Source organism: Hyperolius riggenbachi, chromosome 7 (assembly GCF_040937935.1).
Source record: "Hyperolius riggenbachi isolate aHypRig1 chromosome 7, aHypRig1.pri, whole genome shotgun sequence".
Taxonomy (NCBI): Eukaryota; Metazoa; Chordata; class Amphibia; order Anura; family Hyperoliidae; genus Hyperolius; species Hyperolius riggenbachi.
This window is the reverse complement of record NC_090652.1, coordinates 205,437,026-205,454,632: the sequence shown is the minus strand read 5'-3', so window position 1 is coordinate 205,454,632 and position 17,607 is coordinate 205,437,026. Positions and strand designations below refer to the sequence as shown.

Below are 17,607 nucleotides of genomic sequence, written 5' to 3'. Positions count from 1 at the left end.
GACATTACCGACAGATTTTGGGCAAGTCCATCTCTTCATGGGGGATTCTCAGCATGGCTTTATGCTTTATAAAGACATTGCCTGAAAATGATTAATAAAAAGATGCTGGCCAGCCTCCCTGCAAACTATTTTGGAAGTTGGACAGAGCAACTGCCATTCACTAAGTGCTTTTAAAAATAAAGAAAACCCTGAGAACCCCCCTATGAGAAGATGGGCTATTCCAAAATCTGTTGGTAAGGTTAGATTTCTACTATTCTACTACTTACTGTAAGTGACAGCAACATAGGAGAAAAGTAATTCATGGCTCATTTTACTGTGAGAGAAATGTACTTCTTGTTCCCTTATATTACATAGAAATGGTAAGATTGGATGAAAAAAATTGTACCATGTATGGGCACCATTACCTAGACTCAAAGTGTGGATTCTTTTATTGGAGCCATTAGGCCTGAGACACACCGTGAGCACATTTCTTACCGTCAGCGCTGTGTCTACGTTTTTAAAAACAGCTTCATTCACTTGCATTAAAATCGCTGTAAAATTGCCCAAATCACATTTTTTTGTATAATAGGAATCGCAGCGATTTTGCGTCAATTTTAAACCAATGAGAGCGTTTTTTTGTTTTTCTTTTAAAGTGCAGACACTGCACAGACAGTGAGAAAAGCTCTCAGTGTGTCTCAGGCCTTAATGTGGTGCGGATTTGTTCACCTATCCACATAGATCTACAGTATTGCCTTCCTAAAGTACTGGGTATTTGCACCTTATCACTTTTACATGTCCAACAAGAAAGACTCATTTATCTCAGGATGATGACTAGAGACATACAAGTCACACTTTTGGGTCCCTGCAAGCTAAGCATGCATCCAGAAGTGCTGGTTTACAGCACACTTATAAACATGAATTTTATACAACCATTTATTCCAATTGCAGATAGTGGTTTCAGGATCTTTTTGTCTTAATCAGTTTAAGGTATGGTTCTTGTATATTTAATACAGATGAGATTGCAGGTTTCCAACTCAAATTCTGAAACTTGAAACTGAGCCATCTAAGCTCAGTAGCAGACGGTTATTTAACAACTGGGCATAATTAGCTCCATACTAGTCAGTAGAAATTTGCATGGAAAGTTGAAATTGAAGCTCGTGTGTTAACTAACCCAGTCAAGTTATGTAGAACTAAAACCACAACGATTTATTTTTTTTTGCAATGGTCCAAATGGCTACATTCTCTGACTTGATGCATTAAGGCCTTTGCATTTGAATCAAATGGAAGTGATAACTTGCATATAACTTCTGTTTTGTAGCAGAAATACTGCATTTTGTAAGACTTTGGCCTGGTGCACACCATAGCGGTTCTGAAGCATTTTTTAAAACGCTTGCAGGAGGAAAACCGCTGAGGGTATTGAAAGTGAATGGGCTGGTGCACACCAGAGCGGTTTGGTTTTTCCACAAAGGCAAACTCGGGGGCTGCAGCATTTTTTTAGATTTCGAAGGCGTTTCTGCCTCAATGTTAAAGTAAAGGAAAGTGGAAACCCGCTCTAAAAAATGCTACATCAGAGCGGTTTTCCAGTCGTTTTTGTTACAGAAACTGTTTAGTAACAGCTTTACTGTAACAATATTTGAAATTTGCTACACAAAAATGCTCCAAAAACCGCTAGGCATGTTTAGAAAACCTCTCTAAACATGTCTACAATAGCTCTGAAAATCTGCTTCAAAAACCTCTAGCGTTAGCAGATCTGCTAGAGGTTTTTGGTGTGCACTGGGCCTTTTTCTGTAGTGAAACTACTGGATTCTTCACACCTTAAATGGGTACGCTTGAGCACCTATATGAGTTGTGGTGGGGTGCTTGTGTATAGTATGGGTTGTGGTGGGGTGCTTGTGTATAGTATGGGTTGTGGTGGGGTGATGTGTGTATATTGTGTAGTTATATCAGTCTGGAGAAAAGGGGTAGACCATAATACTGATTAGAGCCAAATAAAGGTTAAGCATGGTTTTCAGGGATTCCCAATTCCCCTCCACAGAATAGTATTGACATATCTGCAGACACAGGCATTTTAATCAAATTTATTAAAAGTTACAGTTAAATATGTTCTTTAGATAGGTAAAATTGTGTTTTGCTAGCACCTATATGAGTTGTTTGAACAGATACAGGGAAACTGTAAAACCTGCAGGCAGTAGCCACAGTAGAACCACATATAACATACAATCTTTTGCTACAGCAGGAGTACATCAAAACAGAAAAGAAATTAGGGGATTATCAAACCTCTTCAGATATTATAATCTGTAATAATCATATCCTATTCACAGAATCTATGGGGTTTTCTTACACACTTTATTTATACCATGCATTCTTCCAGAAATTGCAGTGGGACAACCTCTTTATTTTTCCTGTTGGTGGTGGTCTTATAATTTGAATATATTGTATAACATTCTTTGACTTAATATTTATCTACTGGGGTACTTCTGTGACTTATTTTATCTGTTTGATAAAGGGCTAACTTGAGTACGAAATGGACTGGCACTGTCGCAGCTTAAATTCCTATTAAGGGGCTCTGCTTTGAGTAAAAGTGTGTTTTGTAGTGGCAGATCAGTACAGTATTACAAAATGAACAACATACATGTGTGTGTTGATCTTCCATATCCTTAAACAGGCAGGTCTCTCAATTAGAACAGTGTGAAATTGGCTCCCTTTCATGCTACAGGCATCTACCTAAAAAAACTCTGCAAATAAACAGATGCAGCGTGTGTATTCCAATTGACATTTACACTTTGAAACAAACAAACGTGAATTCAAATAATTAAAAGATTTTTTTTTTCTAGCCTGCTGTTTTCAAAACAAAACATTATTTTCTTTCCCATGTACAAAATATTAAGTCTTCTACTGGGTTGTCAGTTAATGCTTAGTTTGTAAAGAAATATCTTCCCAATTTATCTCAAGTCTTTTCACAGAAATAAAATTAGAATGGTTAGAAACAATTGTGTATGGTGTGTTTCTGAGGGACAAACTATGGTCAGTCTAAAAAAGGACATCTTCAGGAGAATTGCAGCACGCCAATTTCAGGTCTCCCTATAACAAAAGCAGACTTCAGCTTCGCATTAGACCATGAGAAACTAATGATTCCAGTTTGCACACAGATTTAAAGCAATTTGTATGCAGCTTGGAATTGGGCCAGTAAAATGCACCTACTGCAGAATCTGAGTGGCCCAATCCCAACTAGGGTTAGGGTTTGGTACCCAAACACACGCATTCAGCACGGAACAGCAGGACGGGGAGCATTTTATTCAGCTCCAGTATCTCCTTCTTCGAAGATGGAAGGAGGAAGTATCAGAGTTAAATGAAACGCACCCCATCCTGCTGGTCGGTGCTCAATGCGTGTTCAGGTGCTGAATCATGTGGTCGTGAATTTAAACACCTACACTACTCCCAAGCAGCGTACAATTTGCATGAAAGACAGAAATGTTATCCTCTTATTGATCATTTCCACTTAGCATTTGTAAAACGTGTCCTTCACTATGAACAGTCACAAGCAATCAGGTGAGCAAAGGTTTCCCAAAATGCCAAACATCTCTGTGTGTTCCCATTCTTGCAATTCTCTGCACCACCCAGTCTCTACAAGCAATTATAAAGGGTCCTTGAAATCAAAATGGCCTTTATCTTTGGCTCTGTGACACTGCAAGACTTAAGAAAACACAGATGAAATAAAACAAAACCTGCTTCATTAGTTTGTTCTGTTCATATCTTACCTGCTCTTCTTTGGCCACGTACAGCCAAGCTAAGAAACACAACATGTATATTTTACACTACGTAAAACATGCTTTTGTTCCTCGCTTACAGGAATTGACACATTAGATGTAAGCTCCACACCACGACAAGACTTGTAGACTCTTCCATGCACTCACCTGAAGGAGGAGCAGAGGAAACAGCAGGGGGAGTTGGAGAGGTGAAACCATCAGCAGGGGGTTGAGCTCCTGCAGCAGCATCTGGGGTAGTTGAGGAGGGAGGGGCAGTAGCAGGAGCATGAGGGATAGGGGCAGGTGTGGAGGTAACAGGGATAGGAGGAGTGCCAGCTGAGCCAGCAGGGGCTATGTGGAGAGAGGAAGATGTGAAGTTAATATAGAAAGCATGTTAGGTGGGAACAGAAATGCTTTCATGAAGCTCAGTGTTAGGAATTTAGTCAACAGAACTTGGTACTGCCATCAGTCACAGCCAGATGTGGATGGAATTCATGCAAAGAAAAAGGGTTTTCTCTTAACTTTGTTTTAGGCGCATAGGATGAACAGCAGCACCTCTGATTATTACTTAAAGGATACCCCAACTGAAATGTGACATAATGAGATAGACATGTGTAAGTACAGTGCCTAGCACACAGATAACTATGCTGTGTTCCTTTTTTTATTTTTCTGCCTGAAAGAGTTAAATATAAGGTATTCAAGTGGCTGACTCAGTCCTGACTCAGACAGGAAGTGACTACAGTGTGACCCTCACTGATAAGAAATTCCAACTATAAAACACTTTCCTAGCAGAAAATGGCTTCTGAGAGCAAGAAAGAGGTAAAAAAGGGGAATTTCTTATCAGTGAGGGTCACACTGTAGTCACTTCCTGTCTGAGTCAGGACTGAGTCAGCCACTTACATACCTGATATTTAACTCTTTCAGGCAGAAAAAGAAAAAAAAGGAACACAGCATAGTTATCTGTGTGCTAGGCACTGTACATACACGTCTATCTCATTATGTCACTTTTCAGTTGGGGTATCCTTTAAAGCCATAGTTCAGCTTCCCTTTTTAAATGCATAAGATAGTAAATTTGAATTAATTAGAACTGGACAAAGTTTTGCACATTGGACGTCTGTACTTCTTGCAATAAACATATTGAAAGTATCTGCCTGGCTTCAGGTAAGCTGGATCCAGTATATATTTTTTGCCAGGAGAGCAAGTTTCAGGCACAGTGCAGATCATCTGACTCAGTCCACCTCCTCCCACTGCTGACAAAGACTACCTCTCAGTTACCAATGTAGTTATTTTCTACTACGTGTTTAATAAACCATTTAACCTTTCCTAAACCTCTCCCCAGTGTCTTTATAAAATCCATATGCACATCTCATGACCTTGCTCTGTCTGCAACAACAACATTTCTCACGGCTCTCCATAAACACACAGGAAAGAGTGTGGGAAGGGTAAATGATTTATTACACACGGAGCAGAAAAGAACTAGGCTGGAACTCGGAAGAGCTGTAGTGATAGTCTAGAGTTAATTTGGCAGCAGCATAAGGAGGAGGTGAGCAAAGTCAGCTGACCTGCTTTGTGTTCACAGTAAAACGCCAACCCCTTTCCAATTCCTTTATGACTTCTTCATGTAGGTAATAAAGGGATGAGGGAGGCATTTGGACAGTTCACCAAATGCTGTTCAGTCTAACCAAGCAACATTTGACATTTACACAGGAAAGCAGTTTTGTATACCCAACAAGCAAGGTAATAAAATATTAATAATGCAAGAATTACGTGCAATGCACAGAACAAAGTGCATTGCTAATTACGGTATACAATCCATGTAATATGCATTTAAAACACAAACCAGAACTAGGGCATGGGAAATGCACTTCTACAAAGCGAAATATGTAAAAAAAAAGTATAAAACGGAGTACGTAAATAATTCATATAATTAGCACTAATGGAAAACAGTTTGTGTGTATGCAGTCATGAGGAAAAGTATGTATTAGCCATTTTTTTTTATTTTTTGCTTTTAATTTTTCAACATATGGCTATATGACCTTCATTTTAGCAATATTGATCAGGGTGACAGAATTTTACAAGTAACATCCCTACATTTGTCACTAACTCATAACTAAAATAAGAGTTGGGGGGCCAAATCAGAACACTGTTAAAGGAAATCAGAAAGCAGGAATCAGACAGAAAGGGCTGGAGGAAGCCCAGGTAAGTATACAATCTTTCTGATTCCTGCTCTCAGGTATAATGTAAAGAAGATCTTGAAAGGAACTCAGACATTTAGTTTGATTTGCTCTTTGTTGTTTTAGTATGTGGGAACACCATGCCTAGACTGAAAATGCTCTCCAAGGTCAGAGTATGAGCCAGACATTAAAATGGTTGCCAAAAATGCAGACATATTGTCACTATCCAGAAGATAATCCACAAGTGGAAAAGATTTTCAAACAGCTAGCTTGTTTAGGTGAAGTGGTCATTGCCAGTTCAGTCCAAGAACAGAATACAACACACGAAAATAAATCTGCAAGAATGAATTCACGTGGCATAGAGGTAATTTTAGCAACTGTAAAAATATACCCACAGCGCTATTGTACAGTATAAAATAGTCAAAAACCTTTATTGAATCAAATGTATCCTGAAATTCTTTGGAGCTCTAACCATTTGGCACCTCCCCAAACCTTTATGCCACCTAGGTCACTCAGACACCTCACACATACTCTCACTGCAATGAGTTGGGGGCAATTGTCCAGGGATGGGATTCAAAAAAAGACCAAAAATATTCCACTTTTCAGCTCGAGCTAAAAATTAGCATAAAAAAAAAAAAACTGTGTGTGTGTGTGTGTGTGTGTGTGTGTGTGTGTGTGTGTGTGTGTGTGTGTGTGTGTGTGTGTGTGTGTGTGTGTGTGTGTGTGTGTGTGTGTGTGTGTGTGTGTGTGTGTGTGTGTGTGTGTGTGTGTGTGTGTGTGTGTGTGTGTGTGTGTGTGTGTGTGTGTCCTAGGTGGCATAAAAGTCTGGGGAGGGCGAGGAGCCAAATGGTTAGTTATAAACTACTTTTAATACAATAGCGCTGTGGGTATATTTTTTAAAAAAAAATGTATTCTGAATATTGAGGGATACTTTGACCCACACAAGTCCTAATGGCGCAGGTACCTCACCTGCATTGTTTCTTTACTAAATGTTAGCAACGGTTGATTCAAAAAATTATAAGTAAGTCTACCCACAAAAAGGAGCTGCACAAATAAGAACTACATAGGACATACAGAAGGAAACCTGACTGGTCAGAAAGAACAGTGCAATGTGAGCCATATGCAAGTCTCTTGCGGCCAAATCCAACAAGTGTTCACTTGCTCAAAAAACAATAGGGGCAGCAAGCAATCAGCAATCACACAACACAACACAACCTAATCAGATTTTAAAAAAAAAAAAAAAACAAAACAAAAAAAAAAACGTACAACTGCCTCCACCACCATTGCACTATTCAACATGGTAAAAAAGCCATGCAGCCATCAATCCCCCAGAGTTGCTTGATTGAAATTTACCATTGTGCTTCTGCCATGGGTGTATTAACTTTTTCCCATTAACCACTTCATGCTAAGGGCTGAAGGGTTAATGTGTGTGCATGAGCATGTGAGTGCAAATGTCCTTTAGCGGAATGATTGGAGTTTTATAAATGCCCTATTTGCATTAAGGGTGCGCAGATAGGATTAGCACTCCCACCTCACAGAAATAGTGAGTCGTAGTTCAAATCCCAGCCAAGACAACGTATTCATGGATTTGTACCTTTGATTTTCTTTGTAAAGCAGCAAAGAAAGCATCAGTACTATATGTATACTAATGCATTAATTTACTGGGACTCATTCCTTACTACAACCAAATATCTCACTTTAAAGTAAAGCATACTTAAAGCATACTTAAAGTGTACCAGAGCTGACGCAATTTAAAGAATCAATACTTACCCGGGGCTTCCTCCAGCCCCATAAGCACGTGGGAGTACCTTGCAATGCTCCCGTGGGCTGCCGTTCAACCGCGATCAGCAGGAGGTCTGCGTATGCACAGAAGACCCAGACTGGACCCAACTGAGCCTTTTACCGAGGCTGATCATGCTGAACGGGAGACCACAGGAGGATGGCGAGGGACACATGCTTACGGGGCTGGAGGAAGCCCCAGGAAAGTATAGATTCTTTACATTGCGTCAGCTCTTGTACACTTTAAGTATGCTTTAACAAGAAAAAAATGACATACTGTAGACTAAAAGCACCACTTAGTGTTAATCGGTGATGCAACTTATTTGAAATTTTTTGTAAAGCGATTCAAAGTGTAAGCATTATATATTTTTATTTCTGACAAAATATTGAGCGCTTTACTTATCTATATTGTTTATTACAGAAGCCCCAAATTACATTTTGGTTACACAGGTAGTGCCACCCTCCATTCCCTCTATAAATTTAAGTTATGGATAAGTGTTTTAAACTAGTATTATACAGTACAGTACCTATACTTTCCTTAAAAAACAGTGCCAGATATGCAAATTCCACTGCAGTCCTTTTGATTGAAATGAAAGCAAGAACGGAAAGCAGACTCATTTGCAAAATTTGAGAGAATGTGATTCAAACCCCATCACCTGCTGCCTCCACAACGGTAATGAAAATCTTAAAACTTAAAACACATACAAATAAGAAGTACTTTTCTTCCTGAGTAAAATGAGCCATAAATTACTTTTCTCCTATGTTGCTGTAACTTACAGTAGGTAGTAGAAATCCGACATTACCGACAGGTTTTGGGCTAGTCTATCTCTCCATAGGGGATTTTAAGCATGGCCTTTATTCTTTATAAAGACACTCCCTTAAAAAGATCTATACAAAGATGTTGGCCAGCCTCCCTGCTCGCTGCACACTTTTTTGGCAGTTGGACTGAGCTACAGCCATTCACTAAGTGCTTTTGAAAATAAAGAAAACTGAAAACCCCCTATAAGAAGATGGGCTTGTCCAAAATCTGTCGGTAAAATGTCAGATTTCTACTACTTACTGTAAGTAACAGGAACATAGGAGAAAAGTAATTTATGGTTCATTTTACTCTGGAAAAAACTTCTTATTTGTATATGTTTACATGTATTTTCGCGAAAGAGGTCCTTTAACCACTTGAGGACCGTAGGCTTTACCCCCCCTTAAAGAGACACTGAAGCGGAAAAAAATATATGATATAATGAATTGGTTGTGTACTATGAATAATTACTAGAAGATTAGCAGCAAAGAAAATATTCTCATTTTTATTTTCAGGTATATAGTGTTTTTTCTAACATTGCATCATTCTCTAATATGTGCAGATTACACAACACTCAGCATTCAAAATGATTCTTTCAGAGCAGTCTGAACTAATTACCTCTCCTCTGGCAGATAAAAAAACTGTTTACTTACAGTTGAGATAATAAAAGTCAGATAACAGCCCTCTCCACGACTTTGAAAGTCATAGAGATTAATGGCTTTTTTGCATAGAGATAACAACTGGAGTTTCTTTACTCTTCCTGTACTGGAAACAATTAGACTGATTTATCTGATCTTAATGTTTTATTTCTTAGCTGTACTACACATACAAATCATAATATCCTAATTTTTTTCGCTTCAGTGCCTCTTTAAGGACCAGACCCTTTTTTTCCATTCAGACCACTGCAGCTTTCACGGTTTATTGCTTGCTCATACAACCTCCCACAAAAATGAATTTTGGCTCCTTTTCTTGTCACTAATAAAGCTTTCTTTTGGTGCTATTTGATTGCTGCTGCGATTTTTACTTTTTATTATATTCATCAAAAAAGACATGAATTTTGTCAAATAAATGATTTTTTTAACTTTCTGTGCTGACATTTTTCAAATAAAGTAAAATTTCTGTATACATGCAGCACGAAAAATGTGGACAAACATGTTTTTGATTAAAAAAAACCCCATTCAGCCTATATTTATTGGTTTGGGTAAAAGTTATAGCGTTTACAAACTATGGTGCAAAAAGTGAATTTTCCCATTTTGAAGCATCTCTGATTTTTCTGACCACCTGACATGTTTCATGAGGGGCTAGAATTCCAGGATAGTATAAATACCCCCCAAATGACCCCATTTTGGAAAGAAGACATCCCAAATTATTCACTCAGAGGCATAGTGAGTTAATAGAAGATATTTTTTGTCACAAGTTAGCGGAAAATGAGTTTGTGACAAGAAAAAAAAAAAAAGTTTCCATTTCTGCTAATTTGTGACAAAAAAACAATGAAATCTGCCATGGACTCACCATACCCCTCTCTGAATACCTTGAAGTGTCTACTTTCCAAAATGGGGTCATTTGTGGGGTGTGTTTACTGTCCTCGCATTTTGGGGGGTGCAAATTTGTAAGCACCCCTGTAAAGCCTAAAGGTGCTCGTTGGACTTTGGGCCCCTTAGCGCAGTTAGGCTGCAAAAAAGTGCCACACATGTGGTATTGCCGTACTCAGGAGAAGTAGTATAATGTGTTTTGGGGTGTATTTTTACACATACCCATGCTGGGTGGGAGAAAGATCTCTGTAAATGACAATTGTTTGATTTTGTTTTACACACAATTGTCCATTTACAGAGATATTTCTCCCACTCAGCATGGGTATGTGTAAAAATACACCCCAAAACACATTATACTACTTCTCTTGAGTACGGCGATACCACGTGTGGCACTTTTTTGCAGCCTAACTGCGCTAAGGGGCCCAAAGTCCAATGAGTACCTTTAGGATTTCACAGGTCATTTTTGTTTCAAGACTACTCCTCACGGTTTAGGGCCCCTAAAATGCCAGGGCAGTATAGAAACCCCACTAATGACCCCATTTTAGAAAGAAGCCACCCCAAGGTATTCCGTTAGGAGTATGGTGAGTTCATAGAAGATTTTATTTTTGTCACAAGTTAGCGGAAATTGATTTTAATTGTTTCTTTCACAAAGTGTCATTTTCCGCTAACTTGTGACAAAAAATAAAATCTTCTATGAACTCACCATACTCCTAACGGAATACCTTGGGGTGTCTTTTCTAGAATGGGGTCATTTGTGAGGTTTCCTATACTGCCCTGGCATTTTAGGGGCCCTAAATCGTGAGGAGTAGTCTTGAAACAAAAATGACCTGTGAAATCCTAAAGGTACTCATTGGACTTTGGGCCCCTTAGCGTACTTAGGGAGTAAAAAAGTGCCACACATGTGGTACCGCCGTACTCAGGAGAAGTAGTATAATGTGTTTTGTGGTGTATTTTTACACATACCCATGCTGGGTGGGAGAAATATCTCTGTAAATGACAATTGTTTGATTTTTTTTTTTTTTACACACAATTTACAGAGAGATTTCTCCCACCCAGCATGGGTATGTGTAAAAATACACCCCAAAACACATAATACTTCTCCTGAGTACGGCGATACCACGTGTGACACTTTTTTGCAGCCTAGGTGCGCTAAGGGGCCCAACGTCCTATTCACAGGTCATTTTGAGGCATTTGTTTTCTAGACTACTCCTCACGGTTTAGCGCCCCTAAAATGCCAGGGCAGTATAGGAACCCCACAAGTGACCCCATTTTAGAAAGAAGACACCCCAAGGTATTCCGTTAGGTGTATGGCGAGTTCATAGAAGATTTTATTTTTTATCACAAGTTAGTGAAAAATGACACTTTGTGAAAAAAAAAAAACCAATAAAAATCAATTTCCGCTAACTTGTGACAAAAAATAAAATCTTCTATGAACTCGTCATACACCTAACAGAATACCTTGGGGTGTCTTTTCTAAAATGGGGTCACTTGTGGGGTTCCTATACCGCCCTGGCATTTTACGGGCCCAAAACCGTGAGTAGTCTGGAAACCAAATGTCTCAAAATGACTGTTCAGGGGTATAAGCATCTGCAAATTTTGATGACAGGTGGTCTATGAGGGGGCGAATTTTGTGCAACCGGTCATAAGCAGGGTGGCCTTTTAGATGACAGGTTGTATTGGGCCTGATCTGATGGATAGGAGTGCTGGGGGGGGGGGGGGGGGGTGACAGGAGGTGATTGATGGGTGTCTCAGAAGGTGGTTAGAGGGGAAAATAGATGCAATCAATGCACTGGGGAGGTGATCGGAAGGGGGTCTGAGGGGGATCTGAGGATTTGGCCGAGTGATCAGGAGCCCACACGGGGCAAATTAGGGCCTGATCTGATGGGTAGGTGTGCTAGGGGGTGACAGGAGGTGATTGATGGGTGTCTCAAGGTGTGATTAGAGGGGGGAATAGATGCAAGCAATGCACTGGCGAGGTGATTAGGGCTGGGGTCTGAGGGCGTTCTGAGGGTGTGGGCGGGTGATTGAGTGCCCTAGGGGCAGATAGGGGTCTAATCTGATGGGTAGCAGTGACAGGGGGTGATTGATGGGTAATTAGTGGGTGTTTAGGGTAGAGAACAGATGTAAACAATGCACTTGGGAGGTGATCTGACGTCGGATCTGCGGGCGATCTATTGGTGTGGGTGGGTGATCAGATTGCCCGCAAGGGGCAGGTTAGGGGCTGATTGATGGGTGGGTGATTGACAGGTGATCAGTGGGTTATTACAGGGGGGATAGAGGCATACAGTACACAGGAGGGGGGTCTGGGGAGAATCTGAGGGGTGGGGGGTTATCAGGAGGGAGCAGGGGGCAGTTTAGGGAATAAAAAAAAATAGTGTCGACAGATAGTGACAGGGAGTGATGGGTGATTAGGGTAGTGGGTGCAAACAGGGGTCTGGGGGGTGGGCAGGGGGGGTCTGAGGGGTGCTGTGGGCGATCAGGGGGCAGGGGGGGGGGGGAAATCAGTGTGCTTGGGTGCAGACTAGGGTGGCTGCAGGCTGCCCTGCTGGTCCCTCGGACACTGGGAACACCAGGGCAGGAGGCAGCCTGTATAATAGGCTTTGTATACATTGCAAAGCCTATTATACGCATGGATCGGCGGAGATTTGTATTCCTCCGCCCGCCGGCGCTGCTAAGTGGCCTGCGAGCTGGAGGCTAAATCCCCGGCCATCAATCCCCGGCGGAGGATCGCGCCACGGATGACGCGATCGCTCCGCCCATACGTACAAGGACCGCTGCCAATTGTACATGCGGCAGTCCTTGCGGGATCCACTTTCCGGCCGCCCCTGTGCAGTGGGCGGTCGGTAAGTGGTTGAAGCCCACAAGAAACAGTTTTTGTGCTGATACAGTTTCAACACAGTTTGGAAAATAGTAAAGAGAGCATACAATGAAGCAATGTGCTTAAGTATATCACCTCTCTGAGCTTGTGTTGCATACTGTTTTATGCCTGAGCTATTCTTGCTCCTAGATTGCCCCCCTTTACAGGCACATAACACTTTAAGCCTCGTCTACACGGGGAGATGTTGTGGCGATCCGGCGGCTCGATTAGCCGCCGGATCGCCTCTTCCGCGTGCCCGCCGCGTCCCCGCTCGCCGCCGCTTATCTTCCGCTCGATTCCCTGCCGATTCCCCGCTCGCCCCCGCTTATCTTCCGCTCGATTCCCTGCCATTGTCCCCTCGCAGGGAGCGAGCAGGGACTCGGCGGAAGCAAGATCCGTCCTGTCGGAGCATCGCGACCGCATCTACGCATGTAGATGCGGCTTAAAACATGTTCAATTTACACAAATGTGAACACTACAAGTCACTAGATCAGTCAGTAACTGATAACTGATCTATAGTGCTTTACTTTGTTTACAAAGATTCATTAAGATCTGGTAATCTACAGAGATATTATACTGAAGAATGATCGGACCTGTACTGGCAAATACATTACAGGGTTTTCAGTACAATCTGATCTATTGTGTGCGATGGTAAATACATCTGAAGTAAACTTATTTGTCAAAATGTATGAACTGTAGGTATGTTTTTAACCTCAAAACAGTGATCACATGACCAGATTTCAGCCTATAGCAAACGGGAATGCTCTTGTTGCGGCAGTACAAGGACACTTGAGGATTCCCACCCCCTTCTTTCAGACCGCCACTGACCCCACTCCACTGAGAAAGCCCTGTTTTATTTTTTTTCCTGTTCTTTTTTCATGCTGTGGACATTCACCTATGTGGGCATTCCTGGGCAAAGCATAGGTTGTGGAGGCCTCTCAGCTGTTTTAACAAGGAGATTATGTTTACAATCAAATGAGCTAAAGCCAGAGCGGTGTTTCTACAACGTACTAATTGGAAAGTTATGGAAGGAAAGGTCCTAGACCACAACACACAAGCTGTTTTTGCTCAAACTCAGGGTTTATTGAAAACAATTACCAGTAATAATAGTTAAACTTATTTTTGTTGTACTGCACCATGGAAGGCATTACTAACCATAGGACACCATATCCTATATATTTACTGGTACAGACATTCCAAATACATTGTATAGTTTAATTACATCAGAGTGTAATAAAACTATACAGAGGAAAAAAAATAAACAAAATGCATGCAATTAATGTATGTAAGCAAACAGGCATAAAAGTAAACAAACTGTTCAGCAAAGCGCAGCAAACTCCAACAAGGCAGAGGAAGAGGATATGGAATTTTGTTCATGAAGCAATTTACTGTTTGATTTGCTATACATTAATGACTGATAAAAGCAAATGTGAATATATTATCTAATTGTCTTTCATACATACCTGGAAAGACACTGGGAGGAGATGGAGTGGGGACAGCAATCGGGACGCCAACACTACCACTTCCACTGTTCTCCCGACTGCTGCTCCGACTGCTGGGGTGACTTCCACCACTACTGCCACTGCTGCTACAAGGAGCAAATGGAAAACCAGAAGCAAAAAATGATGCATATTTATTTAGCTATACTGTACAAATTCAATGCGTATTCTGCTATATTAGAGCTACGACAAATCATTAAATGTTATAAACCTGGTCACAAGTCTGTAAACATTAAGTACACTCTCCCACATCATAAACTGCAAATAATACATGAAGATAATTTTATGCTATTATTTTTAAAGTTACAGCTCCTAGCACACCATAGTTATTTTTTATATGACCTTTAAAAAGACAGCTCTCATTTCTGGGTCACCACGAGCTATCTGGGTATTCCTTAGTGTTGGTCCAAGCCCTATCCCATAGATCCATATTAATACATACCATGAACTGATGAGGACTAATAAGTCATAACCAGGCTGTATGTGTGTTGGATTGATATGGCTCTGTAAAATGTATTTGCTATAGGCTCACTATACACCAGCGGTTCTGGATATGCAGTTTTGCTTTCAGGGGCATAAAGAGATGTTTTGCATATTCAGGAGTGCTGTATCATGGGAAACTACAGTTCACTTAAAGCTGAATTATCGCAAATACCTTCTGTTTTATGAAGGCAAAATTGCATTTAACTCTTGATCAGAAAGATTTTTAAGCATTTTACATCCCCAAAACATACAGATTGAAGCATTGCACTTCTATAACCCTACTGCAAAGTGCAAAGGCTGTATGTCATCACAAAGACGACTCATGTTCAAAGACGACTTTCATGACAAGACACTAAATGACTCAGTAAACTTACAAGCTTATCAGTGTCCACTGCTAGTTGGAAGAATGGTTTGACTATCACTGACAGGCAGGACTTGCTTCTGAATGCACATGGCCAGCTACATGGGATAGTGGTCATTTGAATGAAGGATAACTTGATTATATGTGGTTTAAATCCACCAACAGCGGCAGCATAGACCAGATTATAGAACTCCACAAGCCATCAAGACTTGTACTTTTTTTCTATACTTTGTGACATGGAGGTTAGTGCTACTTTTTTATTATGCATTACTAATTTGTCCATCTTGATAAATTGATCAATCTATACAACTGCTTTTTGTACTTGTTTAATTCAAAAGTAGCTTATCATAATTTACATATTGACACTGCCATCACTAATGTTTTTTAAAGGTGCAAGTTCTGTGGCCCTAACCTTTCACTTGACCTGGAACAAGCATGCAGGCAGAGAAAGAGTACACCTCCGCACTGCAAGCGTTTCTGCTTAGTGACTAACAGTAGAGAGCAATAAAAGCCCCAGAAAATGCACATTTAAAAACAATCCAGAAATAAAAGCCTCTCTACATCTATCTTGCTTTAAAAGCATACCAATCCTGAAGCCCATTTACTAGAGCCCTGATACTCTACTATACGCTAAGGAGGTTAATTTCAATAGATTTTCTGATCAATTACCGTTCACTTCTATGAAAATCAATCGAAAATCAATGGAAAAAAACGATCTGGCAGGTACATCTAACAGAAAATTGTATCATGTGTACCTGCGTCAGGAGCTGAAAGTCATATTTGCATAGTATTGTGAAGGCTGTAAAACGGTACACGCAGACATTCTTCAATTGTTTAAACTAATGACTTGCTTCACTAAATACATTTACTTATTCCAAAATTGAGACCTTGCCCAAACTTGCAGTTCTGAAATGTGTAGTTTTAGCTTCACTTTTTCCAATCAAAAAAAAAAAAAAAATAAGAAAGAACAAGTAATAGACACCTGCACAGCTAAATAAACAATCTATGTGGAAACAAAACTGGTACTGCATGCTTCTAGAACAATACACACAGAAAGACTGGCCCCAATGTAAAAGACCTACATGGCATTAGGGGAAAACGAGAAAACGAATAAAATGAAATGCACAAAAAAATGATTAAACACCAGTCACATGTCTCCTCAAGCATAGGCTGTACACTTTCTGATGCTCTGTAGTAGTGAAGGAGCTTGTGAATGAAATGTATGTATAACTAGTGAAAAGCCCCATTTTCACAAGGAATGCCATTGAAAAGCTTGGCAATGCATAAAAACAAATATGACTGAATGGATGGGTCGTTATGTTGGACTGTAAATGTAGCAGCAAAGCTAACTACGTCTCAGTTTGTCCACCATCTTGTTTTTGTTGTTGCTTGTGGACCTATACAATACCATCAAATGGCAACAACCTGGAGTTACTGTATGACTTTAAAGAAAGAATATATCAGGACCCAATAGAATTCAACAGCAAATCAAAAATATTGTTAACTACCAAGAAATAATGTGTGGGTCATATCATTTTCATGTTTCTTTTAAATTCAAGTTCCCGAAACATGTCTTTACTATACCGTATAAATCAAAACTGAATTCGATAACTTTAATATGTGTTGAGTTGTTTACAGGAATACGTCAGCCACCAATTGGCACAGTTGCTTATTTAGCTTACATATACCTGTATGTGCGGTTCCTCTGGTTGACTGAAGCTGTTCTAACAGGGCTCTGTTGCTGTGGGGGAGCCATGTTACGTGTGGGGCTGGGAACATAGTCATTTGGAACGACAGGGGGACGCACAGGCTCCAGTGTGCGATAGGGTGAGTGTCGCCTTCAAGAAGAAAAACAAAAAGTAAAAAATAAACTTCCAAACGTTATCCCAAAAATGAGGGACATCAGGACAAAATTGTTTACAGCACCACTTCTCAGTCTTGTGTGGGATTTAATAAGCAATCGGCCATTTTTTTTTCATCTGATAAAAAACCCTTGTAGAATAATTTAGGCCTGATTGGAACCTCAGTTAAGACTCAAAGGTTTTGTGTTTCAACCCCTTCACTGCTAGAATATTTGCAGAGCATTGGTTGCAAACTTTAAACTCCGGCAACATTCAGGTTTGAAATTTCACAAACAAAACAGGGTTTGCCACATAGTGAGTTTTGTGAAAGTAAAAAAATGTGATGTAGACAAAAATGACCAGGGGAACTAGTTGTCAGCTGAAACAGTACAAGTATTAATATATTCACTGAGAGCTCAGATCTTTGCAACAGAGATTGGGCAGGTGACTGCACAATCTGTCACAGGAGCAAAGCAGTTTCTTTAAAACTAAAAGCATTTCATTTGGTTTCAAATTATTCTTGAAGAACAAAGCACATAATTTGGGATTGACTGTAACAA

The 17,607-nt window shown here is 40.3% G+C and overlaps 1 protein-coding gene across 28 annotated transcripts in view; it reads right to left on the bottom strand.

The window, feature by feature from the left end:
* ABI2 (abl interactor 2) overlaps positions 1–17,607 on the bottom strand; it is a 189,195-nt gene that overhangs the window by 63,442 nt on the left and 108,146 nt on the right. For 5 of the 28 annotated variants that reach the window (XM_068245035.1, XM_068245038.1, XM_068245037.1 and 2 more), the window contains 3 exons: positions 16,895–17,044; positions 14,327–14,451; positions 3,894–4,076 (listed from right to left, as the gene is read on the bottom strand). In XM_068245035.1, coding sequence (XP_068101136.1) covers positions 3,894–4,076; positions 14,327–14,451; positions 16,895–17,044 — 458 coding nt within the window. The remainder of the gene's footprint in view (positions 1–3,893; positions 4,077–14,326; positions 14,452–16,894; positions 17,045–17,607) is intronic. The other 23 variants (XM_068245040.1, XM_068245042.1, XM_068245052.1 and 20 more) reach the window with 7 other exon arrangements.